Source organism: Salmo salar, chromosome 16 (assembly GCF_965601325.2).
Source record: "Salmo salar chromosome 16, fSalSal1, whole genome shotgun sequence".
Lineage (NCBI taxonomy): Eukaryota > Metazoa > Chordata > Actinopteri > Salmoniformes > Salmonidae > Salmo > Salmo salar.
In genome coordinates this window covers 61,559,134-61,586,474 of record NC_138306.1, presented here as the reverse complement: position 1 = coordinate 61,586,474, position 27,341 = coordinate 61,559,134, and the positions used below count along the sequence as shown (strand labels likewise).

Below are 27,341 nucleotides of genomic sequence, written 5' to 3'. Positions count from 1 at the left end.
CTCAAAACGGACGTGACGTACTTTTTGTTTACAAATGTAGCTAGCTAGCTAGGAAGCGATCAACTGGCAATCGGCTATTCAACGCTAGTTCAATTACAACAAGATAACAAAATGAACGGAATTCACACTGTGTTGTTGGCCGACGCATAGTCATTCACATGGCATTATCTACTGTGAAGTTAACATACATCTTTAGTTTGGTTTTCGCTAGCTACCATCATGAAGTTGGCAAGCTAAATTGCTTGCGAGTTTTGGTACGTTATCAGTATTAGCTAGCGACGAGATTTTTGGAGACGTGGGTCGTGTGGTATTTCTGCAAGCACATTATGGAAGGAGTTCTCTATAAGTGGACAAATTATATGACAGGTAACACTATGCATTTATTGTCTTTGGTCCATAGTCTAGCTAGCTAAACTATCTCGTTAACAAAGCTGTCATATTGACATTCAATTTAGCTAAGCCAACGTTCGCATAGAAAACACAGCCTACATCTGATTGTCTACCCTTCACAGCCCTTTCTGTGTAATTTGATATGTCTAAGGTAGCTAACTTTTATAAGATGCAAACTACACTTATGTAAGCTAGCTAACTGCACTAACCGACTAAACTCAACGATTGACGATGGAGTTGGGCTGTGACTAGTGTTGTGCTTGTGGGCGGATTGGAGCGCCACTGTCACATACAGTTACCAATGTCGTGTGTAATTGCGGGATATTCTTTGGGTGCTGAAATCAGTAGTTAAAAAAAATAGAAATAACTTCATTTTATGTAACGGAGTAACAGTTTGCCCACACTAGTCAACAGTGTGTGATTGGGGCCTGCAATTCGGGGCGTTCCTGCATGTGGGATTCCTGCATCTGCAGATTTCCCCTGATTGTCAATGCGATTGAAATGTGGTCAAAAGGGAAATACAAGTTTTATGAGTTTTTTGGGGGTGAAGAACACTTTACCAGTGTCTTAGATATCTACCGGTGTCGACCCGCCTCCAGTGTATCGGAGTCATCCTAGCTGGGTCATTCCTACATTGCGGTACTTTTTGGACTTCATAACTTTAGAAAAAAAAGATGTGTATATATTATTTGTTTTGTATTCTTTCAGAAAAACTCAGGCACTTAGATCTATTTTAGGTGCATAATCCCATACAGTTATTGCATAATAATTACAGGGTGGAACCTAGCCTGAAGACCCAAGACATAGAAATTAGTGTTTGGATCAGGAAAGTTTCCTTTCACGACCTCTACAAGCCAGAATGCTGAATAAAATCTTACTTTACCGGTTGGTCCTTTTGCAGATAGGGATGTGAGACAAAATATCCACCGAGGAGTGTTATCAACCCAACCTTAAGTCGGCCGATGCTGATCTGTTTATCGTTTGTATTTCTGGTTTTTATTTTCAATACTGATGCAATTCGCATGTGACAAACACTTACACAATATGGCCGAGCTTAACCGAACGCAAACACTTCCAGCTGATTGCGAGGAAATGTGCTTCGGTCATGTTCGGTTATTGTTGACATATTGATCATGATGTGCAATGCGTTAACAGATTGAAAATACAAGTTACAGAACCCACCCGCGCCACAAAAAGTGGGGTAAACAAGGCTTTCTTGTGGATACCCTATCTCCACCTCCTACCGCAAAAAGGACCAACAGCATGTACAACCGGTAAAGTAAGTGTAAATATCATTTTATTCAACATTCTGCCATGTAGAGATGCGTCTTTTTTACAACTACTTCTTTCAGACTGATATTCATGGTTACAGTCTGACATTTAGGCAAGGTGGAACCTAACAGGGTGGACATTTGTAGCCTAAATTAGTCATAGCTCTGTGTTGAGATTAAACTAGCATAATGGTAAACATTTGAACAGGTTTTGAACCTCTATATGTAATGTATTTTAACATGTAGAAAATGTGTTACATTTTCTCTATAATTTAGCCTATTAGTGTGGAAATGTATGAGTGAGACAGACTAATGTCATGAAACACGGGAAAATAGATCAAACTGACTGTTTATATTTATTTAGCTTTGCACCATTGTTTTTCAACCAAACCACAACCTGAACATATAAATATGACATTGTCATTGAAAGCCTAAAGTCTAAAGATACACTATGCAGAAATCACTCTGGCATTTCCTGGTTGCTAAAATTCTAATAGTTTGGCTATTTTCAGTTCATGTGACAAAATAAGCAAGGTTAGTGTAGAGAATCATTGTACCATCTAAACCGCTGTGAAATACATTTTCCATAACCCAAAAATATTGTATTTTCAGCTGTTTGACGCTGGTGTACAAAACCGAGGTTGAAACTAAATTTAAGAATGGGACGCATAGAAATAGCGCACATAGAAGCAATCTACTGCTTCTTAGACTTGCTTTCTATGACAATGACATCTATAACTCATATTTCTATTTGAATTTGGTCAGTTCGCCCAAAACGTATTGCAGCTTTACTACAAATTGCTACAAACTAACAGGTTGGAAGGTGATATCAAGGACACAGAACATTTAAAATGCAATAATAATAAATACAATAATCATGAAGAAAAAAAAACGTTTTGAGATTTTAACTAGGACTATAAAATAATTCATAATTTCTTTGGAGGGGGGGATTTTTTTAATGGTTTATTTCTATTAGAAGTTGATGAATAACACCTGGGGACATGACAAAAATGCTTAAATCCACAGGGGAAAAACGTATTTAAAATGCCCTTTCAATATCCAAATGTTGGTGTTTTTAAGGTAAAGGACACCTGACCTTATATTTAAAGCTTTTTGGAATCACATTTAAACTAAATAAGAACTGATATTTCCTGCTGACAGAACAGGCACCGCAAAGTAGGAATGACCCAGTTAACTAGCTACCACCCAGTGTCCTTTGCTCCCTCTTGCCAAACACCTGGCCTCGTCATCGTTAACAGAACTGCGGCAAAGCAGTGCCTGACAGGCAGGGGCGAGGGATACTGTCTACCGGTGTGCTAGCTACCGATCCCACTAGCTAGCTAGCACATAGTGTCCTTTGCTCCCGCTTGCCGAACACCTGTCCTCACTGTCATTAACAGAACTGTGTGAAAACACTACCCGACAGGCGGGGGTGAAGGACACTGTTTACCGGTGTGCTAGCTAGCTTCCTATCCCGCTTCCTGCTTGCTGTGTACCGGAGTTCTAGCTTGCTAACAAGCTAGCACCTATATATAAACAGTGTCCTTTGCCCCCGCCTGTCGGGCAATGTTGTAAAACATTGCCCGACAGGTGGGGGCGAAGGACACTTTATCATAGCTAGCTACTGTTGTTGCCCCCACCTCTTCTTCTGTGGAGTTTATCGTCAGTTGGCATCCATCGTTATGGTGCATTATCACCACCTACTGTACTGGAGCACTTCCGCCTGTATACCAGAGTCCTAGCTTTAAAATGGACAAATAGAAGTATGAGGGATTCTTGCATATGCAGAAATGCCCCAAATTGCAGGTCACAATTGCCCCCTCCTCAAACTAGTTGCCGCTCAACTCCATCGTAAATCGTGGAGTTGAGTTTAGGCTACCTGGAAGAGTGATTGACTAGGTGTTCTTGGTACTACTGGTTGGTTGTGTTGATATCTAACTAGGCTGAGGAAGAACTAACCTGTAAAAACAAAGTTGTCAGCTCAAGAAGAACTAACCTAGCGTATCTGAAATGATTGCAGGGTGGCAGCCGCGCTGGTTTGTTTTAGATGATGGGATAATTTCCTACTATGATTCTCAAGATGATGTCTGCAAAGGGAGCAAAGGAAGTATTAAGATGTCCGTCTGTGAAATCAAAGGTATGATTTGTTTCTGAAAGGCCTATATTGTGCCACTCACCCTATGAATTTGGTAGTGGTTACATTTCTTAACTCCCATCCCTCCGCTGTTTACCCAAACATTGGCAGGGTTTCTAATTATTGTCGTTTAAACCCCATGTTGCCCTGTTAAACCCCTTTAATCTCAGTACAGGTAGTATTTGCTGTTGAATCTCGACTTATGGTTGATTCTTGTACTTGTAGTGCTGAAGGGTTGTGTTGACATCTTTTTCATTAGTTCACGCCACTGACAATACCAGACTGGAACTGATCATACCAGGAGAGCAGCATTTTTACGTCAAAGCTGTCAATGTTGCCGAACGACAGAAGTGGCTTGTGGCACTTGGAAGTTCCAAAGCCGGCCTTGCTGACACAAGGGCCAATAAAGGAAAAGGTACTGACCCAGCAGTGTTTTCTTTGTTCGTCATTAATCTCCCCAGTCCTCTTTAAAGTGAACTTTAGGTAAAAAAAAAGAAGCTAAATAACTCAGTCATCTTTGTATTCACACTGCCCTTGCCTTTGAATGAGGACTTTTCACTTCACCTATTTTGTGGTCCGAGTCCTCTTTGCATTCACATTCCTATGTTAAGAAAGGAACCAGGATATTTTTCAAACATTCACTCAATGCATTTTGGGTTTTTACAAAGTGCAGGACAAGCAATTCCATCAGATTGTGTTATCGGACCGCTAGATATACGTACTTACAGGTACGAGGGACGCAAAAAGACAATACCGACTCAAACATGAATTCAGCTGCTTTTGCTCACCGAGGCTGACGTGAAGAAAACCAAAAAAATAGTGAATACTCACAAAGCCGTCGGCGCAGATGGCGTCTCTGGTCCTGTTCTCTGAGTGTGTTCCGTACCTGCAGGCGGGCGTCTTGTCTGACATCTGCAACCTGTCCCAGACTGTAGTCCCCACCTGCTTTAAGGAGCCCACCATGGTCCCAGTGCCCAAAAACACCAAGATGACGTGCCCAAATGACTATCATCACGCTCACCTGTCATCATGAAGTTCTTCGAGAGGCTGTTCATGGCCCACATTAAGGCCATCATGCCGGGCACACTGGACCCACTCCAATTTTCCGACCACTCCAACAGATCCACGGAAGATGCCATTTCCATCGCTATTCTCACAGCTCGACCAGAGAAATCTATGTGAGAATGCTGTTCATTGACTACAGTTCAGTATTCAACAATATTGTTCCCTCTAAGCTCGACACCAAACTCAGAGCCCTGGGTCTGAACACCACCCTCTGCAACTGGATCCAGCAACAACACCACCTCTACACTGACTCTTAAAACAGGGGCCCCCAGGGGTGTGTTTTCAGTCCTCGGCTATACTTCCCATTCACCCACGACTGGGTGGCTTTGCACGACACCAACTGCATCAAGTTTGTTGACGACACCAAGGTTGTATGCTTTTTAACCAACAACGACGAGTCAGCCTATAGGAAGGAGGTAAGTGAACTGGCATTGTGGTGTCGTGACAACAACCTTTCCCTCAACTTCAGCAAAACAAATTATTTGATTTGTTGACTTCAGGACGCAGAGGGAGCAGGAGAATCACAAGTTGTAAGTTCTTCGGCGTCCACAACACCGAGGACTTGTCTTGTCAAGAGGGCGGCTGAAGAAATTCGGTATACTGTCCCGGGTCCTCTCCAAATATTACCGCTGCACCTTCGAGAGGGTCCTGACCGGTTGCATCACGGCCTGGTGCGGGAATTGCTCCGTCCACGACCGCAATGCCCTCCAGCAGGTTGTGAAGATGGCCCAGTACATCACTGGAACCGTGCTCCCACCCATCCCAGGACATTTACTCGCAACGGTGCCTGAGGAAGGCATGCAGCATCATCAAGGACCCCACACACCCCAGCCACAAGCTGTTCCCTCCATTACCGTCGGCAGATGGTATCGGAGAATGAAGTCGGATGCCAACAGGCTAAGAGACGGTTTCTATCTACAAGCCATCAAACTGCTGAACACTTGAACTGGACTGACCACCTGCTCTGATTCTCTGCACACTCACTCACACACACACACACTCACTCACTCACTCACTCACTCACTCACTCACTCACTCACTCACTCACTCACTCACTCACTCACTCACTCACTCACTCACTCACTCACTCACTCACTCACTCACTCACTCACTCACACACACACACACACACACACACACACACACATTCATGCTACACACACTTCACAACTGCTGCTACCAGACTCTTATTATACTGCTCAGATTATACACTGCCCCCCATTCCCCTTCCCCAATACACGTGTAAATATTAGACTATGAATTGTCCCTTCTTGTATTATACTTATGCTAAAACGTTTCTTAGATTCTACTGAGCCATTTACTTTGTTCAGGTTTTTAGATTTTTGTTGTTGCATTGTCGAGAACGAACCTGCATGTAAGCATTTCGTTGGACGATGTATACCATGAGTATCCGTAAACACAACTAATAAAACTTGAAACTTACATTTTGGAAGATAATAGATTGCATTTAGTTAAAAGATGAGACGTAATTATAATCAGAATATGATATTAGCATGTAAATATTATTGGTGACAGAATAAATAGTAGAGGAGTACTGCAGATTAAATAATGCTGTAATGGCGACCGTGCATAAAGATGGAGGAATTCAGATATGACGTCTTAGTTTGGGCGCTATCCACAGACTTTTTAAACTACGGTGCAACATGGTTCATTCAATGTGCCTATAAATCAGCCCAATTTACTTTTTAATTTTTTATAATTGCCGCCGTCTTGGAACTAGACTTGGTATCATGTACAGTGCCTTCAGAAAGTATTCACACCCCTTGACTTTTTACACGCGCTTTTGTGTTACAGCCTGAATTTCTAGGCTATAAAAGTAGAGCCGCACACTCAAACTCCCAGTAATTGGGTAAACCTGAATTTAAAATGGGTTGAATTTACATACCCCCATAATGTCAAAGTGGAATTATGTTTTTATAAATTTTTACAAATGAATTAAAATGAAAAGCTGAAATGTCTTGAGTCAATAAGTATTCAATCCCTTTGGTATGGCAAACCTAAATCAATTTAGGAGTAAAACAATTGCTTAAATTAATTTACCTTTCAGCAGGAAAATAACCTAAAACACATGGCCAAATCTATATTGGAGTATTTTTTAAAAATTTTATTTTACCTTTATTTAACTAGGCAAGTCAGTTAAGAACAAATTCTTATTTTCAATGACGGCCTAGGAACAACAGATTTTCACCTAGTCAGCTCAGGGATTCAATCTTGCAACCTTTCGGTTTCTAGTCCAACGCTCTAACCACTAGGCTACCTGCCGCCCAAGTAGATCATATATTGCAAACAAATGATCTGAATATCGTGTCAGTACAAATTTCCACACATATTTGGGAATTTCTCCCCATCCAATCAATATCCAAAAACGGCACATGTTTTTCCAACAAACCTTCACATCCTCATCTCTCTTTTGTGGCACCAATGTGAGGGGCATGGCAGGGGAAACAGTGTTGCAGTAGTCTAGTGTAATGACAAGCAAACTGGGGAGCTTTGTCTTCACATTGCCCTGAAAAAGGGAACCGGACTAAACACACTCTTAGATAAGTGCTAACTCTGACCTACTGGAAAAAATCCTAGGGGAAACACTGAAGAGCACCAACAGATGTAGACCACTAACCAGGCTAGAGTTACAGTACCTTGCCTTAAAGGGTCTCTCACTAAAATAACAGTGTTATATATTTTTTTTTATTGGAAGAAATAACAGAGAAGACAGAATCTCTTAAGACGAAGATGTCAGAGCTGCGTCTCTACTGTGACTTGCTAATGCAGCAGGTCCACACGATACAGGAGTCTGAGGACCAGGAAGGAGACCACTCCAATTCCAGCTCGGAGGTAACTATACCTGCATGGTTTCAGCTAGGCTGTGTCCCAAATGGCACACTATTCCCTACATACTGCACTTATTTTGACCAGAAACCTATGGGCCCTGGTCAAAAGTAGTGCGCTGTATGGAATAGGGTGCCATTGGGACGCCGCCCTATTGTTGGCTGTCAGAAATCATCAGCGTGGGTGTGTTTGCTGTTTTAGTCTTCATCTACCCCAAATTAAATGGTTGTAGTGCCACTGTACACGAGATCAGAGCGACAGGCCAGGATTTGGAGTGTTGCCGGTGCAAATCCCAAGGCTGGTGAGGAAATATCTGGTGCAAGCTGGTACTGCAGTTGTGCCCTTGAGAAAGGCACTTATCCTGTGTGTTTGGTGTGGTGAGACTGGGAGCCCAGGGTTGGGGAAATAAAAACAGACAGCAAAAATATATATTTGTTTTGATGGATACAGAAATTATGTTAAACCAGAGCTCCAGACTAATGTTTCCCACTGGTGGCACTGGAGCCAGTAACTTTTTCAGTTGGTGGCACCAGCCCACAATTTGGTCGCACTCCCACATTTTTGCGGGGACACGCAATAGAAAAATAATAGAAAAGTAATCATCTTAGAAAGTAATTTAAATTTACAGTGATTTATTAAGAAGTGCAATAGACTCATAGTATTCAATAAATAAGTTGTTACATATAACATGTCCAAGCAGGAATGCATAATTCAAGATATTTTTGATATGTAACAGTGATTGTCATGAATTTTGGGTTGATAATTAGGTTATTATTGTTATGTTTTACTGTCAAAATAGGACTCCAGAATAAAAAATGTTTTGCGTTCATGTTTATGTTCACTAATATGACATCGGCCTAATTCAATTGGTACTAATTCACCACCTAAGGGAGTGAACTTCAAACACATTAGCTCGATTGCTGACTCAAACTATAACACCTACTGCTAGTGTTGCCATGTATTAATCTAACAGTAAATGAAATGTCCCCAATGAGGCCTAGTGCACTCCGTATTTCAAAGCCATATCAGATATCTTGATTGTAGAACAGTGTGCCTTGAGCTAAATATTGAGAGTTGAGAAATAAAAAGTATACTTAAAGAAAGCCGAGATCCTACTCTCTTTTGCATGGACAGCAGCTTGCTTCCAAACGTGTGTTTTACCCCCGCAATTGCATTTTTAAATGTTATACAATCATAATGCATTTTTCGGGGTGCACGAGGGGGGAGAAGAGGGTGTGAGAGTCCCACTCATCGCATCAGCTGGCCCTGTTGAAACGGGCTCAGTGCACTTTACTGTTTAACAAAAGCAGGGTTTTATCCACCCAAAACATTTGAAGTTTTGATTGACGTGACCAGGTATAATGTGCAACTCTCACCGGTATGTCCAATTTAAAAAATGTAACATACAAAGTCAAAGGGTTGCCAAATGTGACTAAATGGTTGCAGTTTGGAGCCCTGTAAAAACTCTTCAAGCACTTTTTTACTAACACAAATTGTGTTGCCAATTTAAACAGAGTAGTTTCTTCACATCACCTAGGAAGGTCTGAGGCATGTCTGTGTATTATATCAAACCAATATATTAGGCTTAATATTGTTTATGTTTAGGTCTTTATTTTTGTCTGTGCCTAATCTCCAATTGTTGTTGACTGATTCACCTCTCCTTGTCTTTTCTTTGTTGCTCCAGACTCTGAATGAGGCCTCCTCTTTACTGAGTGCCACGTGTTACACCTTCATCAAAACACTGGAAGAATGTATGAAGATGGCCAACTCCAAGTTCAAGACAGACATGGTGCTGTTGAACCCTCCAGATAACATGATGATGTCCCCTGTTTCTCCGTCCCCAATACAGATTTCCCGGGTAGGATGGTATTCAACGTACTGTCTAGCTCCGGGGTGAAGTTTCCCCTAGGTACAGATCTAGGAGATTCCCCTCCCCAATCCTATTAGTGGGGAAAATGCTAAACTGACCAATGATTAATGTCTAGGGGCAACTTCATCATATTGATAACCTGTTGTTCAGAGACACAAAGGCTAATCCATGGCTATCTTAAAAATGATAAAGTTCTTATAGACGAGGAAAACAATTTAGCCGGTTGTGGTTTGAAATAATACAACAAAAAAATATAGCTTTTCTATATATCTTCAAATATAACTAATTGGAACACAAATTCAACATGGTGAAGGTAAAAACTCAGTAAACCGAAGGCACAGTATGTGTGGATGGTGTGGTGTTTTTTTTTTTTTTATGTTTGGGAAAGTGTGTCGTTGAGTGAGGAAGGAAATGGTTGCATATCCCAGAACCAATGTATTGCTGTGAGCGGGTGTGAGAGAACTTTCAATGTTGTTCAGATGATTGATATACTTTTTCTTATTTATTGTCCTATCATGGTGGAACAGCGTTTTAAAATAAATTCTACATTTCATTTATTGTCCTATCATGGGGAACTACATTTTTAAAATAAATCATACATCTAATTTATTTATTTATGATCCTATATTGATGGAACGGTCCACAACCCTATACCCTAGATACCCACCTGAATGATCCAGATACTAAGGAGAAGTCCCTAACTGTTTTATGGGCCTGCTGTAAGCGGTCTGTATGCCGCCAAAATGTGGTCAGAGACCTAGAGCAGCACTGCCCCCTCAAGATTCTGAGCCTGCTTGGCAGGGTTGGTCCTGCAAAGCCAAAGCCCCCTAAAGGCAGAGCATACTATACAAGGAATTTCTCAAAGCTGCTAATGAGAACCTTGATGACCTTGTACCTAGCCGGTGGGGTGCCCCCACCCAGGCAGTGGCAGTGCTGGCAACACTAGCTGCAGTAACCCATGGGGAGGGGGTCACACTCGGACATTCAGAGAGGGGGTATATTATTGTGGCACAAAATCAAAAGTCTGACTGCATGGAGATGCTTGGGAATATGGTCAATACGGGGGACCGTGTTGTGGGTGTTTCAGGGAAAAGGGGTACATTTGACCTCCATCTAGGATGTGACAATGGTTAATAAAATCTTCCCATTTCTGCCCATTTTTTTTGTTTTTGCACAGTCTTACAGGCCAATCTCATACAGCTGCAACTGTATATGCATTCGTAAATCAAGTCCTTGAGTTGGGCTCTGGGATGGTGCAACTGTTGAATTCGAGCCTATGGTTGTGTGGGGGAAATGGGTTGAGTGTGTGGGTGTATGTGCGTATCCCACAACTGTTGCAAAGGAGTAAAAGATGTTAGGAACAATATAGGATGATTCACAATAATTGTTTGCTAATATAATAATTGCTTGCAATAATGTAATTTTGGTAATGGCGAGACTGGTGAGAGGTAAAATCCTTTTGCATAAATTGTCTACATTACTACAAATATTAATAGCTAATTATGGAAAATAAGAAACAGGATTTTTATATATATATATATATATATATATATATATATATATATATATATATATATATATATATATATATATAATTTTTAGATGCTATATATAATACAAATTGAGGTGAGGGCGATGGAAATGCATTTGGCAGTTGATATACTTCTGTTCTGTAATGTCACTGTGTGCTTTTTTCGAAGGATGGATCCCAGTCTCTTCAGGGCTATGGGATACGGGGGTCGGGGGTGGTCTGCCGGGCATTGGGATGACAACCCAACTTGGGATGAGGAGGGCTTTTAGCAGGTGGAATAGTGGAGACCAATTGGAGGTTTACTTAGTAGCAATGCAAATATCATGGTACAGCTATATACAGTAGACACTCAATCACCATGTTACATTTTAATGGTACGTTTACAAACATATATTGTGATAAATAGAATTGAAAGTTGTCTCATTATGCTAAGTGTTGAAATAAGTATATCCAGTTACAATTGTAATGGCTTAGCAGATAATAAGAAAAGACGATCAGTATTTACCTGGCTAAAAGAGAAGGAATATAATATCTATTGTTTACAGGAAAGTCATTCAAAAATGTAAAATTAAGTTTTGTGGGAAAAGGACTGGGGGGGCAAAATATATTTCTCCCTTGGGCAAAGAAATTCAAAAGGGGTGATGGTATTAATTAACAGTAATTTTGATCCAAATGAGCAAATTGTCCAAACAGATCATCAAGGTAGATGGATTATTTTAAATATGTTATTGGACAATAAACATATATGGCTTATTAACCTATACGGTCCAAATAATGATGATCCAAGCTTCTTTGAAAATATATATAAGAATTTATCAACTCTACAAGCAACACTAGACTCTTATTATGGTGTGAGATTTTTAATACAGTTTTAAACACCTCTATGGACCGTAAAGGAAATCGCATTACAAACGATCACCCTCAGGCACTAAAGGAAATCATGAATGTCATGGATATATTGGAATTAGTGAATATATGGAGACTTAAATACCCTGACCTAGTGAGATACACATGGCAGAAGCTTAGTCAAGCTAGTCATCTTGATTACTTTCTTATGTCATTCTCTCTGGCACCAAAAATGTAAAAAGTGTTGATAGGGGACAGAATGCGGTTGGATCATCACGTAATTGGCATATATATTACTCTTACAGAATTTCCACGTGGGCGAGGATATTGGAAATTTAATCAAAGCCTACTAGATGATAAATTGTTTAGAACTAGGACAGAAGAATTTATAACTGACTTTTTCCAACATAACATAGCAGATCCCCTTATTGTATGGAACACATTTAAATGTGCCTTTAGAGGCCATGCAATTCAGTACTCATCTCACAAACAAAAGCAATGTAGATCAAAAGAGTCCATATTAACAAAGGAAATTGAAGGACTAACAGTACAGTTAGATAGCAATAAAAACTGTACTATAGAGGCACAGAATAAGTTAGAGGAAAAACAAAAAGAAATGGAGGAACTTATTCAAGAAAGATCTTGTGTAATATATTATAATAAAGCGAAATGGATGTGATATGGGGAAAAATGCACCAAATTCTTTTTCAATCTTCAATATAGAAATGCTACCAAAAATGTTTTATTGAAACTTGTTACAAATGATGGAGTCATGCATGATTCACCGAATGATATTTTTGAAAGATGAAGTTAAGTACTTTAAGAATATGTTTTCGTTTCAGTCTCCTCCATCTCCACCAACCGAATTTAATTGTATGGATTTTTTTCCTAAAATAATGTAAAATGAACATCTGTACAGAAAGACTCATGTGAAGGCCAAATTACAGAGGAGGAACTTATTGATGCAATTAAAGCCTTTAAGGCTGGGAAAACTCCAGGGCTGGATGGCATACCAGTGGAAGTATACCAAACTTGTTTTGATATACTCAGAGGACCATTATTAGCATGTTTTAACCACTCCTATATAAATGGTAGATTATCGGACACGCAACAAGGTCTGATATCATTATTACTGAAACAGGACCCAAGTGGTATATATAAAGATCCAGTCCATTTAAAAAATTGGAGGCCTCTTACACTTCAGTGTTGTGATGCAAAAATCCTAGCAAAATGCTTGGCGCATAGAATTAAAAAAGTATTGTCAGATATTATTCATCCTAATCAGACAGGTTGTCTACATGGACGATACATTGGAGATAATATACTGCTCAAAAAATAAAGGGAACACTTAAACAACACAATGTAACTCCAAGTCAATCACAGTTCTGTGAAATCAAACTGTCCACTTAGGAAGGAACACTGATTGACAATACATTTCACATGCTGTTGTGCAAATGGAATAGACAACAGGTGGAAATTATAGGCAATTAGCAAGACACCCCCAATAAAGGAGTGGTTTTGCAGGTGGTGACCACAGACCATTTCTCAGTTCCTATGCTTCCTGGCTGATGTTTTGGTCACTTTTGAATGCTGGCGGTGCTTTCACTCTAGTGGTAGCATGAGACGGAGTCTACAACCCACACAAGTGGCTCAGGTAGTGCAGCTCATCCAGGATGGCACATCAATGCGAGCTGTGGCAAGAAGGTTTGCTGTGTCTGTCAACGTAGTGTCCAGAGCATGGAGGCGCTACCAGGAGACAGGCCAGTACATCAGGAGACGTGGAGGAGGCCGTAGGAGGGCAACAACCCAACAGCAGGACCGCTACCTCCGCCTTTGTGCAAGGAGGAGCACTGCCAGAGCCCTGCAAAATGACCTCCAGCAGGCCACACATGTGCATGTGTCTGCTCAAACGGTCAGAAACAGACTCCATGAGGGTGGTATGAGGGCCCGACGTCCACAGGTGGGGGTTGTGCTTACAGCCCAACACCGTGCAGGACGTTTGGCATTTGCCAGAAAACACCAAGATTGGCAAATTCGCCACTGACGCCCTGCCCTCCATGTGCTCGCCAGAGGTAGCCTGACTGCCATTAGGTACCGAGATGAGATCCTCAGACCCCTTGTGAGACCATATGCTGGTGCGGTTGGCCCTGGGTTCCTCCTAATGCAAGACAATGCTAGACCTCGTGTGGCTGGAGTGTGTCAGCAGTTCCTGCAAGAGGAAGGCATTGATGCTATGGACTGGCCCGCCAGACCTGAATCCAATTGAGCACATCTGGGACATCATCTCTCGCTCCATCCACCAACGCCACGTTGCACCACAGACTGTCCAGGAGTTGGCGGATGCTTTAGTCCAGGTCTGGGAGGAGATCCCTCAGGAGACCATCCGCCACCTCATCAGGAGCATGCCCAGGCGTTGTAGGGAGGTCATACAAGCACGTGGAGGCCACACACACACTACTGAGCATCATTTTGACTTGTTTTAAGGACATTACATCAAAGTTGGGTCAGCTTGTAGTGTGGTTTTCCACTTTAATTTTGAGTGTGACTCCAAATACAGACCTCCATGGGTTGATAAATTGGATTTCCATTGATTATTTTTGTGTGATTTTGTTGTCAGCACATTCAACTATGTAAAGAAAAAAGTATTTAATAAGATTATTTCATTCACTCAGATCTAGGATGTGTTATTTTAGTGTTCCCTTTATTTTTTGAGCAGTGTATAAGACAAGTACTGGAAATATTTGAATACTATGAAATATCGGGGACACCAGGCCTGATTTTCATAGCTGATTTTGAAAAGGCTTTTAATCAAGTACGACTCGCGTTTATGTAAATTAGAGGTCGACCAATTATGATTTTTCAACGCCGATACCGATTATTGGAGGACCAAAAAAATTGGATACCGATTAATCCGCCAAATCTTTCTTTTTTAATTTAATTAAAAAAAAAATAATTTTTTGTAATAATGACAATTACAACAATACTGAATGAACACTTATTTTAACTTCATATAATACAGCAATAAAATCAATTTAGCCTCAAATAAATAATGAAACATGTTCAATTTGGTTTAAATAATGCAAAAACAAAAAAGTGTTGGAATAGAAAGTTAAACTGCAATATGTGCCATGTAAGAAAGCTAACATTTAAGTTCCTTGCTCAGAACATGAGAACATATGAAAGCTGGTGGTTCCCGCGTAAGAAGTTTTTGGTTGTAGGAATTATAGTACTATTTCTCTCTATACGATTTGTATTTCATATACCTTTGACTATTGGATGTTCTTATAGGCACTTTAGTATTGCAAGTGTAACAGTATAGCTTCCATCCCTCTCCTCGCTCCTACTTGTGCTCGAACCAGGAACACATCGACAACAGCCACCCTCGAAGCAGCGTTACCCATGGAGAGGAAGGGGAACAACTACTCCAAGTCTGAGAGAGTGACGTTTGAAACGCTATTAGCGCGCACCCCGCTAACTAGCTAGCCATTTCACATTGGTTACACCAGCCTAATCTCGGGAGTTGATAGGCTTGAAGTCATAAACATCTCAATGCTTGAAGCATTGTGAAGAGCTGCTGGCAAAACGCACGAAAGTGCTGTTTGAATGAATTCTTACGAGCCTGCTGGTGCCTACCATCGCTCAGTCAGACTGCTCTATCAAATCATAGACTTAATTATAACATAATAACACACACAAATATGAGCCTTAGGTCATTAATATGGTCGAATCCGGAAACTATCATCTCGAAAACAAAACGTTTATTCTTTCAGTGAAATACGGAACCATTCCGTATTTTATCTAACGGGTGGCATCCAGAAGTCTAAATATTCCTGTTACATTGCACAACCGTCAATGTTATGTCATAATTACGTAAAATTCTGACAAATTAGTTCGCAATGAGCCAGTGGCCCAAACTGTTGCATATACCCTGACTCTGCGTGCAATGAATGCAAGAGAAGTGACACAATTTCACCTGGTTAATATTGCCTGCTAACCTGGAATTCTTTTAGCTAAATATGCAGGTTTAAAAATATATACTTCTGTGTATTGATTTTAAGAAAGGCATTGATGTTTATGGTTGGGTACAGTCGTGCAACGATTGTGCTTTTTTTCGCAAATGCGCTTTTGTTAAATCCTCCCCCATTTGGGAAGGATTTAACACAGTTCGCAACGAACCAGGCTGCCCAAACTGCTGCATATACCCTGACTCTGTTGCAAGAGAAGTGACACAATGTTCCTAGTTAAAAGAAATTCATGCTAGCAGGTAATATTAACTAAATATGCAGGTTTAAAAATATATACTTGTGTATTGATTTTAAGAAAGGCATTTATGTTTATGGTTAGGTACACGTTGGAGCAACGACAGTCCTTTTTCGCGAATGCGCACCGCATCGATTATATGCAACGCAGGACACGCTAGATAAACTAGTAATATCATCAACCATGTGTAGTTAACATGTGATTATGATTGATTGTTTTTTTATAAGATAAGTTTAATGCTAGCTAGCAACTTACCTTGGCTTCTTATTCGCGTAACAGGCAGGCTCCTCGTGGAGTGCAATGTAAGGCAGGTGGTTAGAGCGTTGGACTAGTTAACCGTAAGGTTGCAAGATTGAATCCCTGAGCTGACAAGGTAAAAATCTGTCATTCTGCCCCTGAACAAGGCAGTTAACCCACCGTTCCTAGGCCGTCATTGAAAATAAGAATGTGTTCTTAACTGACTTGCCTAGTTAAATAAAGGTGTAAAAAAATGTTTTTATCGGTGTCCAAAAATACCGATTTCCGATTGTTATGAAAACTTGAAATTGGCCCTAATTAATCGGCCATTCCGATTAATCGGTCAACCTCTAATGTAAATGCCTAGAATATTTCAATTTTGGTGAATCTTTTATTATATGGGTTAAAGTTATGTATAGTAACCCTAGGTGTAAAATAGTAAATAATGGCTACATCTCAAAGTTTTAAACTAGCTAGAGGAGTAAAACAAGGTTGTCCGCTATCGGCATATATATTTATTATTGCCATCGAAATGTTAGCTGTTCAAATTAGATCCAACAATTAATATTAAGGGATTAGAAATCTGTGGCTTAAAAGCTAAGGTGTCATTGTACGCTGATGATTCATGTTTTTTTTTTTTAACCACAATTAGAATCTCTCCAAGACCTCATAGAGGATCTATATAATTTTGCTATCCTCTCTGGATTAAAACCAAGTGTACTATATTACGTATTGGATCACAAAAAAATGCAAATTTTACATTACCGTGTAGTTTACTAATTAAATGGTCTGACAGAGATGTGGACATACTCGCTATACAAATCCCAAAAGAAAGAAATGATCTCACTCCAATACATTTTTATAGAAAGTTAGCAAAAATAGTTAAGATCTTGTTACCATGGAAAGGAAAATACCTGTCTATTTGTGGAAAAATCACCCTGATTAACTCTTTAATCATATCACAGTTTACCTATTTGCTTATGGTTTTGCCTGCACCCAATGCCCTGCTTTTTAAATTATCTGAACAAAAAATATTAAATTTTATTTGGAATGGCAAGCCAGACAAAATTAAAAGGGACTATTTATATAATGAATAAGATTTCGGAGGGCAGAAATTATTAAATATTAAAGCATTAGACCTCTCACTAAAGGCATCAGACATACAAAAGTTATACTTAAATCCAAACTGGTTCTCTAGTAAATTGGTAGGAATGTGTCATCCTATGTTCAAGAATGGCCTTTTTCCCTTTACTCAGATTACAACTGCTCACTTTCGGTTATTTGAAAATGAAAGCATCTCCAAAATATCATTCTTTTTTTAAACAAGCCTTAGAAAGTTGGTTGCAATTTCAGTTTAATCCACCTGAAAAGACAGAACAAATAATACAACAAATGTTGTGGTTAAACTCGATTATACTAATGATTGATTTAAAAAAAACATATTTTTCAAAGAAATGTTTAAAAAAGGTATAATTTTAGTGAATGATATCATACATAGGACTGGTGGAGTTATGTCACACATGCAGCTAACACAGACATATGGAAATGTCTGCTCTACCCAAAATTATAACCAACTAATTGCAGCATTACCACAAAAATGGAAGGGGACAAAAGTAAGGAACTTGTATGTCGGCCCTGTATTAAACAACATAAATGGTTAAAGAAAAGTGTGATGAATAAAAACATATTCCAATTTCATTTAACCTCTCTAGGCTAGGGGGCGGTATTTTCACATCCGGAAGAAAAGCTTGCCCAAAGTAAACTGCCTGCTACTCAGACCCTGAAGGATATGCATATTATTTATATATTTGGATAGAAAACACTCTGTCTGTGAGTATAACAGAACTTATTTGGCAGGCGAAAACCCGAGGAGAAACCATCCAGGATTCTTTTTTTTTTTTTTTTGAGGTCACTCTTTTTTCAATGGGGTTTCTATGGGGATCTAGATTTATAAGGCATTTGCTTGTAGTTCCTATCGCTTCCACTGGATGTCAACAGTCTTTAGAAATTGGTTGATGTTTTACCTTTGAGAAATGAAGAAGTAGTGCAGTTCAGAACGAGGGTCAAGTGAAGTGTACTGTTTGTTAGTGGCGCGCGACCTGAAAGCTCACTCCACTTTGTTTTCGTCCTGTATTGAACACAGTTTATCCCGTCTTAAATGTTATCAATTATTTACGTTAAAAAATACATAAAGTTGTATTAGGAAAGTTTTTTGAAATGTTTGGACAAAGATTACAGGTAACTTAATAGATATTTTGTAGTCATGTTGCGCAAGTTGGAACCGGTGTTTTTCTGGATCAAACGCACCAAATAAATGGACATTTTGGATATATAACGACAGAATTAATCGAACAAAAGGACCATTTGTGATGTTTATGGGACATATTGGAGTGCCAACAGAAGAAGCTCGTCAAAGGTAAAGGCATGAATTATATTGTTATTTCTGAGTTTTGTGTCGCGCCTGGCGGGTTGAAATATGATTGTCTGTGTTTGTTTGATGAGGTGCTGTCCTCAGATAATAGCATGGTTTGCTTTCGCCATAAAGCCTTTTTGAAATCTGACATGGTGGCTAGATTAACAAGATTTCAGGCTTTAATTTGGTGTATTGCACTTGTGATTGTATGAAAGTTAAATATTTCTAATAATTTAATTTGAATTTGGAGCTCTGCCATTTCACCGGATGTTGTCAAATCGGTCCCGTTAACGGGATTTGTTCCCTAAGAGTTTTAAGGACCAACAAACTGACAGCTGTGCCATATAAATTGCAAAATATTTGGGAAGAGATTTTCGATGTACCCATTCCATGGCACATGGTTTATGAATTGATACGCAAAACAGCGCCGGATTCAAAACTTCACATTTTTCCATTCAAATTACTATACAAAATTCTTGCAACCAATAGAATGTTATATATATGGGGGATACAATCTTCCCAGCTCTGCAGATTTTGCTGTGAGGAGGCAGAGTCATTAGATCAATTATTTTTATATTGTCCATATGTAGCTCGTTTTTGGTCACAGGTTCAGGAATGGCTGAATAATTGCAGCATTTTCCTAACGCTGCAGATAGCAGTACTGGGTGATTTGAAAAGCCATAGTCAATCAATATAACAAGGTAACCAATGTAAAACATACGGGGTCTGTAAAATGTGTATATAGGTTCAGAAATTTTGTGAAATACCACAGTTACAAATAGAATCAAACTGGATGGACATCAAAAATATAGGAAGGACCAAAAACAAACAAAATATGACTATTGTAAAATAGATTGTGTCTGTAAAATGTGTGTAAGATGTAGAAGCCTAACAGGCTGACTACACCGCTTGCATCACGTCGCGTGAGCAAGCGTTGCAAAATAAATGTAGAAATCTATGTTATTCAATTATTGCACCCACACTGCTTGCGCGCGCCAACGAGATTCTGCGTTGCAAAGGGCTAAAATAGAAATCAGTTCTATTTCTGACGCAGATCGCGCTGCAGGTCCTGCCTCTCCCATCTTCTCATTGGTTTATAGAAGCAGGTACCCACGTGCCATCTCCTCATTGGTTATACCCACGTGGGTGACTGAAAGACGAATGAGGTCAGTGGCGGAAATGCACCTAATTTATGAAAGTTGCCAATCGCAATATAAAGTCAAGAGAAGAAAAAGCCTGGAAGGAAGAGAGATGACTAGAAACGATCCGGTTGACCGTTTTATGTGTGGATTAATTGGCGGAGTAGAGGGCCTTGTGCATTTCAGGTAAAATAACAACTCAATGTTTATATCCCAGGACAAATTAGCTAGCAACAGTAAGCAAGCTAAATAGAACAAATTAGCTAGCAAGTGCAAGCTAACCTGTTAGGGCTAGGGGGCAGTATTGACACGGCTGGATAAAAAACGTACCCGATTTAATCTGGTTACTACTCCTGCCCAGTAACTAGAATATGCATATAATTATTGGCTTTGGATAGAAAACACTCCAAAGTTTCTAAAACTGTTTGAATGGTGTCTGTGAGTATAACAGAACTCAAATGGCAGGTCAAAACCTGAGAAGATTCTGTACAGGAAGTACCCTGTCTGACCATTTCTTGGCCTTCTTTGCCATCTCTATCCATTACAAAGGATCTCTGCTGTTACGTGACACTTCCTACGGCTCACATGGGCTCTCAGAAGGCGGCAAAAGCTGAATCGTGGCTTTGCAGGCTCTGGCTGAAAAAAAAGTAGCGCGTTTGGGTAGTGGCTGGTTACAGTACTGTGAGACTCAGGCGCGTGCCCGCGTCGACCGAATGCTTTGTTTTCTTCCCTCTGTTTACCGAAACGCAGATTCCCGGTCGGAATATTATCGCTTTTTTACGAGAAAAATTGCATAAAAATGGATTTTAAACAGCGGTTGACATGCTTCGAAGTACGGTAATGGAATATTTAGAATTTTTTTGTCACGAATTGCGCCATGCTCGTCACCTTGATTTACCATTTCGGATAGTGTCTGGAACGCACAAACAAAACGCCGCTATTTGGATATAACGATGGATTATTTTGGACCAAACCAACATTTGTTATTGAAGTAGCAGTCCTGGGAGTGCATTCTGACGAAGACAACAAAGGTAATCAAACTTTTGTAATAGTAAATCTGACTTTGGTCAGGGCTAAACTTGGTGGGTGTCTAAATAGCTAGCCGTCATGGCTGGGCTATCTACTGAGAATATTGCAAAATGTGCTTTCACCGAAAAGCTATTTTAAAATCGGACACCTCGATTGCACAAAGGAGTTCTGTATCTATAATTCTTAAAATAATTGTTATGTTTTTTGTGAACGTTTATCGTGAGTAATTTAGTGAATTGTTAGTAAATTCCCCGGAAGTTTGCGGGGGGTATGCTAGTTCTGAACGTCACATGCTAATGTAAAAAGCTGGTTTTTGATATAAATATGAACTTGATTGAACAAAACATGCATGTATTGTATAACATAATGTCCTAGGTGTGTCATCTGATGAAGATCATCAAAGGTTATTGCTGCATTTAGCTGTCTTCTGGGTTTTTGTGACATTATATGCTAGCTTGAAAAATGGGTGTCTCATTATTTCTGGCTTGGTACTCTGCTGACATAATCTAATGTTTTGCTTTCGTTGTAAAGCCTTCTTGAAATCGGACAGTGTGGTTAGATTAACGAGAGTCTTGTCTTTAAAATGCTGTGAAATAGTCATATGTTTGAGAAATTGAAGTAATAGCATTTCTAAGGTATTTGCAAATCGCGCCACGGGATTCAACTGGCTGTTGCGTAGGTGGGACGAATTCGTCCCGCCTAGCCCAGAGAGGCTAACTAGCTAAATTGTCATAAATGTTGAATGCTTTTCGACCTGTCCCCAAATTAATATAATTGTTTTAGAGTTTGTTTTGATATTTTAACCTGCGTGTCGTGATCGTGTTTGGTGTGAGGGGACAAAATAAATGTATGAACGATGGCGCATGCACGCAGACGGCTTGGGTTCCGTGTAAGTGTTATTGTTTATTAGTTTACTCCATTTGGGAAGGGTGATAGGGTTTGCGGGGAATAATAAAGTTATATTCTAAATAAAAGTATGTATATCTATATAGGTATGTATGGATATGTATATTTACCAAAAACAGATATTGGGGATTGGAAATGATGCAGACAATTACACTGATGGAAGCAACAATCTTTCCGCAATATTAAGCTGATCCACCCCTAAATAATAATAAATACAAAAATCACCGTACAGCTTCATTACAGGGGTGTGTTCATTAGGCCATGCAACAGACAACGTTTTGCAAAATGAGCATTTCGTGTTGGAAAATTCCAGGTTGTCACTCCGTTTCAATCGGTTTTCTCCCATTTGGTGCCTAATGAACACTACCCAGATGTCTTCTCTCTTTTTCAATGTGCTGCATCCTTGCTTGACTTGATCCAAGGCATAGCTATACATTCCCCTATGTATGCTAAACAAGAATATAAACGCAACATGAAACAATTTAAAGATTTGACTGAGTTACAGTTCATATCCCCTATGTTAGGAATAACTTTACCCGCTCTGAGAAACAAGCCCTTAGTCTCCAGAATGACACCTCTATAGTCATCCACCCAGTGGACAAGGGAGGGGCTTTTACTGTACAAGAATATGCTGTCTATAAAACTGAAGTACTTAGGCAACTGAATTATCAGATGTTCTATGAGAGACACACTACAAACCCGACAAAACAACTTTTGTCTGTAATTGAACACACTGTCACCAAGGGCATGCGCAATAGTGATATCACCAAAAGAGAACATAGATTATTGCGTAAAAACAGCTCTACGCTGGTAATCTGCACTCCCTAAAATATTGTTTAATTAAAGTGCCTTCAGGAAGTATTTACACCCCTTGACTTTTTCCACAAAGTGGGATTAAAATGGAAACGATCTACACAAAATACTAATATATCTTGATTAGATAAGTATTCAACACGCTGAGTTGATAATACATGTTAGAATCCCCTTTGGGAGCAATTACAGATGTGAGTCTTTCTGGGTAAGTCTCTTAAGAGCTTTTGACACATGGATTGTGCAATATTTGCTCATTATTCTTTTCAAAATTCTTCAAATGCCGTCAAATTTGTTGTTGATCATTGCTAGACAACCATATTGAGTTCTTGCCATAGATTTTCAAGCAGAATTAAGTCAAAACTGTAACTCGACCACTCATGAACATAAACTGTCTTGGTAAACAACTCCAGTGTAGATTTGGCCTTGTGTTTTAGGTTATTGTCCTGCTGAAATTTGAATTAATCTCCCAGTGTCTGGTGGAAAGCAGACGAAACCAGGTTTTCCTCTAGGATTTTGCCTGTGCTTAGCTCCATTCCGTTTCTTTTTTTATCCTGAAAAACTCCCCAGTCCTTAATGATTACAAGCATACCCATAACATGATGCAGCCACCACTATGCTTGCAAATATGGAGAGTGGTACTCAGTAATATGTTGTATTGGATTTTTCCCAAACACTTTGTAATCAGGAAAAAAGTGAATTGCTTTGCCACATTTTAGGCATTATTACTTTAGTGCCTTGTTGCAAACAGGATGCATGTTTTGGAATATTCTTTATTCTGTACAGGCTTCCTTCTTTTCACTCTGTCAATTAGGTTAGTATTGTGGAGTAACTACAATGTTCCTCAGTTTTCTCCTATCACAGCCATTAAACTCTGTAACTGTTTTAAAGTCGCAATGGTGAAATCCCTGGCAACTAAGTTAGGAAGGACACATATGTTTGTAGTGACTGGGTGTATTGATATACCATCCAAAGTGTAATTAACTTCACCATGCTCAAAGGGATATTCAATGTCTGTTTTTTTGTACTTTTTTATCCATCTACCAATAGGTGCCCTTCTTTGCGAGGCATAGGAAAACCTCCCTGGTCTTTGTGGTTGAAACTGTGTATGAAATTCACTGCTCGACTGAGGGACTTTACAGATAATTGTATGTGTGAGGTACATAGATGAGGTAGTAATTCAAATATCAAGTGGATCCCTGCAATGCGAGGATTTATTTTGCAGCACGTCCGCCAAATCCATCCATTACGCATGGTTCTCCCTCTCATGGATGCTTTCAAATCAATATTTATTTTTTGCCTTACCATCAAGTTAATAGGTTATTGTCATTTACCTGTTGTGTCGCACACATAACATTTTAGCTCACAATGAAGGACGGCTGTGCATTCCGTCCAGCAGTGGTGAAGTGTAGACCTACGACTATGCAGCCTTATGACACTGTCCTGCTGGACTCTGTGCCGGTCACTACTTAAATGTAATAGATTTTTTTGAAATAGCATCCATACACCGTGGCGGCTTTATCTCAATATATTTTTCAATTTGAAGCTTTTCATATATTCTATATTCTCACTAATGTTCCTTTATGTAATTACGCTTTTACATGTGAATTTTTCTGTCTTTTATAATAATTATAAGACATTTGTAGAGCACATTTCCCACGCTCAATGCACATGTGAAGCTTGTTGGTGCTTGTTGTTGTGCGCAAATCATTTGACCGTTGCAATTTGGGATTATTACTTTTTTTATTTATGAAAAGAAGCTCAAAGTGGCCTTTATTATTTACTATTTATTTCTGATATTTTAGATTCATTAAATTGATTTATATTATGGTGTTTCTATTCCAAGAAAAACATTTTACACTAGCCTATCTAAAACATATGTTAATACATTTGAAGTCCTTCAAAATTGAAACTACATTTCATATAGTTAGAAAGTAGAATATAAACTAGATATAGGCTACTGCGGGTGCAGTAGGCTAAATAATTTAAACCAAAAAGGCCTAATTAAAAGAATAGTGATAAAGGAAACAAAAAAATGCTAGACAGAGCATGCCCAGAGCTTGTGGCTGAGCAGTACCAGAGTGACATGGGAGCAGGAGAGAATGCCGACAACATTTTTTTTCATTTGCTCAAATTACGCTCTGCGGCATACTTACATGCTCTGGCATTCAAAGCAGCCCTGCTTTAGGCTATCAAAGAACTGTCAATTAATAGTCTTATCAATGGATGGAATTGCTGCGGCAATCATTACACGGTCTGACAAGCTGCATAACAAATAAGGTCTAATTAGACAAAATAACAATTGTCATTCAAATGAGATAAGTGGTTGAAACTACTTGGTATCTATTTTAAACTAATTAGTATATAGTTTGAACAACAAACGCGATACAAATTGTTCGAACAAGATACTAAGTTGTTTTAGCCAGATACTAAGTCATTCAAATGATACAATTCCAATCTTTGCCTAGGGCTTCAGAGCTTCTGTCGACTTGAACAGAGACGGTGTTTTAGTTTCCAATGTTACTTACTTTTTCGACGCATGTTTTGTAATATACCACAATTGCAGATGTTAATCAGTGATGGGCACAGGTACTAACTCCATTTCCTTTTTCCATTTGCAGATGAAGCGGTCCATAAGTTACCCGGGCACGTACAATTTTGACAGGTATTCTTGCGTACAGAAAACATTCCACTCTTTCTACTACAAACAAAGGTCCTTGTCATTACCAGGTGTAGGGTGAATTTGCCCTTAGATGCTGATCTTGGGACAGTTGTATATTTCCCCCACTAATGGTTGGGGAAGCTGATCCTAGATCTGTATCTAGATCTGTTTCTAAGTGAAACCTTTGTCATTTCCAGGTCTGGCCTCCCGCCAAAGGAGGGTGTGTTATCAGGTCAAAGGTCAACCCAGAGGAGGACACGGACTTGTTCGGACACAGAGGCTCACAGTGACAGCTGTGTTTATGAGATGGACCGTAAGAGATATGAACGAACACATACACACACACTGCTCCCCTCAACCATTACAGTAATTACCAAATGATGTCACTTCTCAGACTCTAAGTTTGTGAATTCAAATACCAGACACCTTCCACGTGTTTTCATTTATTTAATCATTAAAAAAAAAAAATGTACAAAAATGTAAAAATAAACTGGAGTGTATTTTTTTTTTAGCATTTTGTTATTTATGTTCAGTATTTTTCTTGCACACACATTCCCTTTTTATAAGTTGTTAGTCGTGGCTGGTGTCTAGTAGGGCAGGGCACAATGTACCAAAACACTTTGGTTTCTAATTGGACAAGTCATGTATGTTGAGGCACCTCCGTTTCAAAATGGTTTCTCCTGCTGAAAATGAGCCTGGCCTCCATTTTGTGTCATCTATACAGGTGCTGCTGTGCTGTGTCTCAATGCCAGTGTGAACAGGGACTCCTCCTGTCCCTGAGGAGTGTGGTGCCATCAGACCTATCAGTCCCAGAGCCATGTCAGACACTCCAGAGACTCACCTGTCCATCTGACCTGTCCTGTCACTCACCAAATACTCACCAGTGGCTTCAGATAAAGAGAGACTGGGCCCAAATTCACAAACCTTCATAAAAATATATTTTACGAGGTTCATAAGAAAATCATGAATTCTTAAGAATATCTTTGAGGAATTGCACTTAGGAACAATCTTCTGGACTTTTCTTAAGCTTATGTTTTTTCTTTAGAAGTTTTTTTTAAATCCAGGTCCTGGAGTTGAGATTGGTAGTCCACTGTCAAGTAACTGGTCTGTCTGTTCAGTAGGCCTGTGCAAACTTGTAGGCATTGTACTGTCTATATTTTATGAAGCGTGAATAATGACTTGGCTAAAGCGTGAAGAGTTGTGAATTCTGCAGAGCTGAATGTAATCAGATACTTCAGTTACTCCACTGAAGTTAGACTGATATGAGGCTACTGTAATGTGTGGTGTTACCAGGGTCGAGTTCATTAGGGCACGCAATGGAAAAAAGTTTTAAAACTGAAAAAGAAAATGAGTGTTTCTTATTGAATGACTAGTTGTCCTTCCCTGTCGTTTTATTCCCTTCAGTGCCTAATGAACACTCCAGCTTTTATTGCTCACATACTGCAATGCAGTCACTGCTTGGTATTGCATTAATGGTATTTTCAAAAAGTATTGTATTATTTCCTGTGGAAGCATTTCTTTGCACTTTAAGAATTATGGATCAAAACAAAGTCCTTTTTGAATGTTTGTACTATTCCAGGAAGTTGTATGTTATTATTGCAGAATAAAATGTTTGATATGCAACGTTACTGTTCATTCATTATGGAGTGAACAATTTCACTTGAAACACAGAGGTGGAATACATTAGCCTTTAACCAAAACCCTTACATGTCAGGGTTGCTAACTGTGCTGAGGACCAATTTAGAATGTTTGTATGTGGTGACATTTTCATCAATGGGCTGAGTTCGCTTGCATCTCCTTGTACCCCGGGTGGGCAGAGTTTGTCTATTTTAGACCGTTCCATTGGTCCTAGAGTGAAATCTCCACCCACCCAAGTCACCGGGAGATGCAAAACAAACTCGCCCAATGTTTTAAACTTGGCATGCCCACAG

General features: G+C 39.5%; 1 protein-coding gene across 3 annotated transcripts; it reads left to right on the top strand.

The window, feature by feature from the left end:
- On the top strand, positions 1–26,572 carry LOC106574344 (pleckstrin homology domain-containing family A member 3). 3 transcript variants are annotated; one of them, XM_014150204.3, is made up of 8 exons: positions 28–366; positions 3,682–3,798; positions 4,055–4,210; positions 7,577–7,713; positions 9,392–9,565; positions 25,370–25,413; positions 25,608–25,723; positions 26,135–26,572. In XM_014150204.3, exons 1-8 carry the CDS (start codon positions 327–329, stop codon positions 26,188–26,190), a joined length of 840 nt encoding a protein of 279 aa, XP_014005679.1. In that variant the 5' UTR covers positions 28–326; the 3' UTR covers positions 26,191–26,572. The 3 variants fall into 3 exon arrangements, with proteins under 3 accessions (XP_014005681.1, XP_014005679.1, XP_014005680.1); XM_014150205.3 differs by lacking the exon at positions 4,055–4,210; XM_014150206.3 differs by lacking the exons at positions 3,682–3,798; positions 4,055–4,210 and having other exon boundaries at positions 1–366.
- The last annotated feature ends 769 nt before the right edge of the window (positions 26,573–27,341 follow it).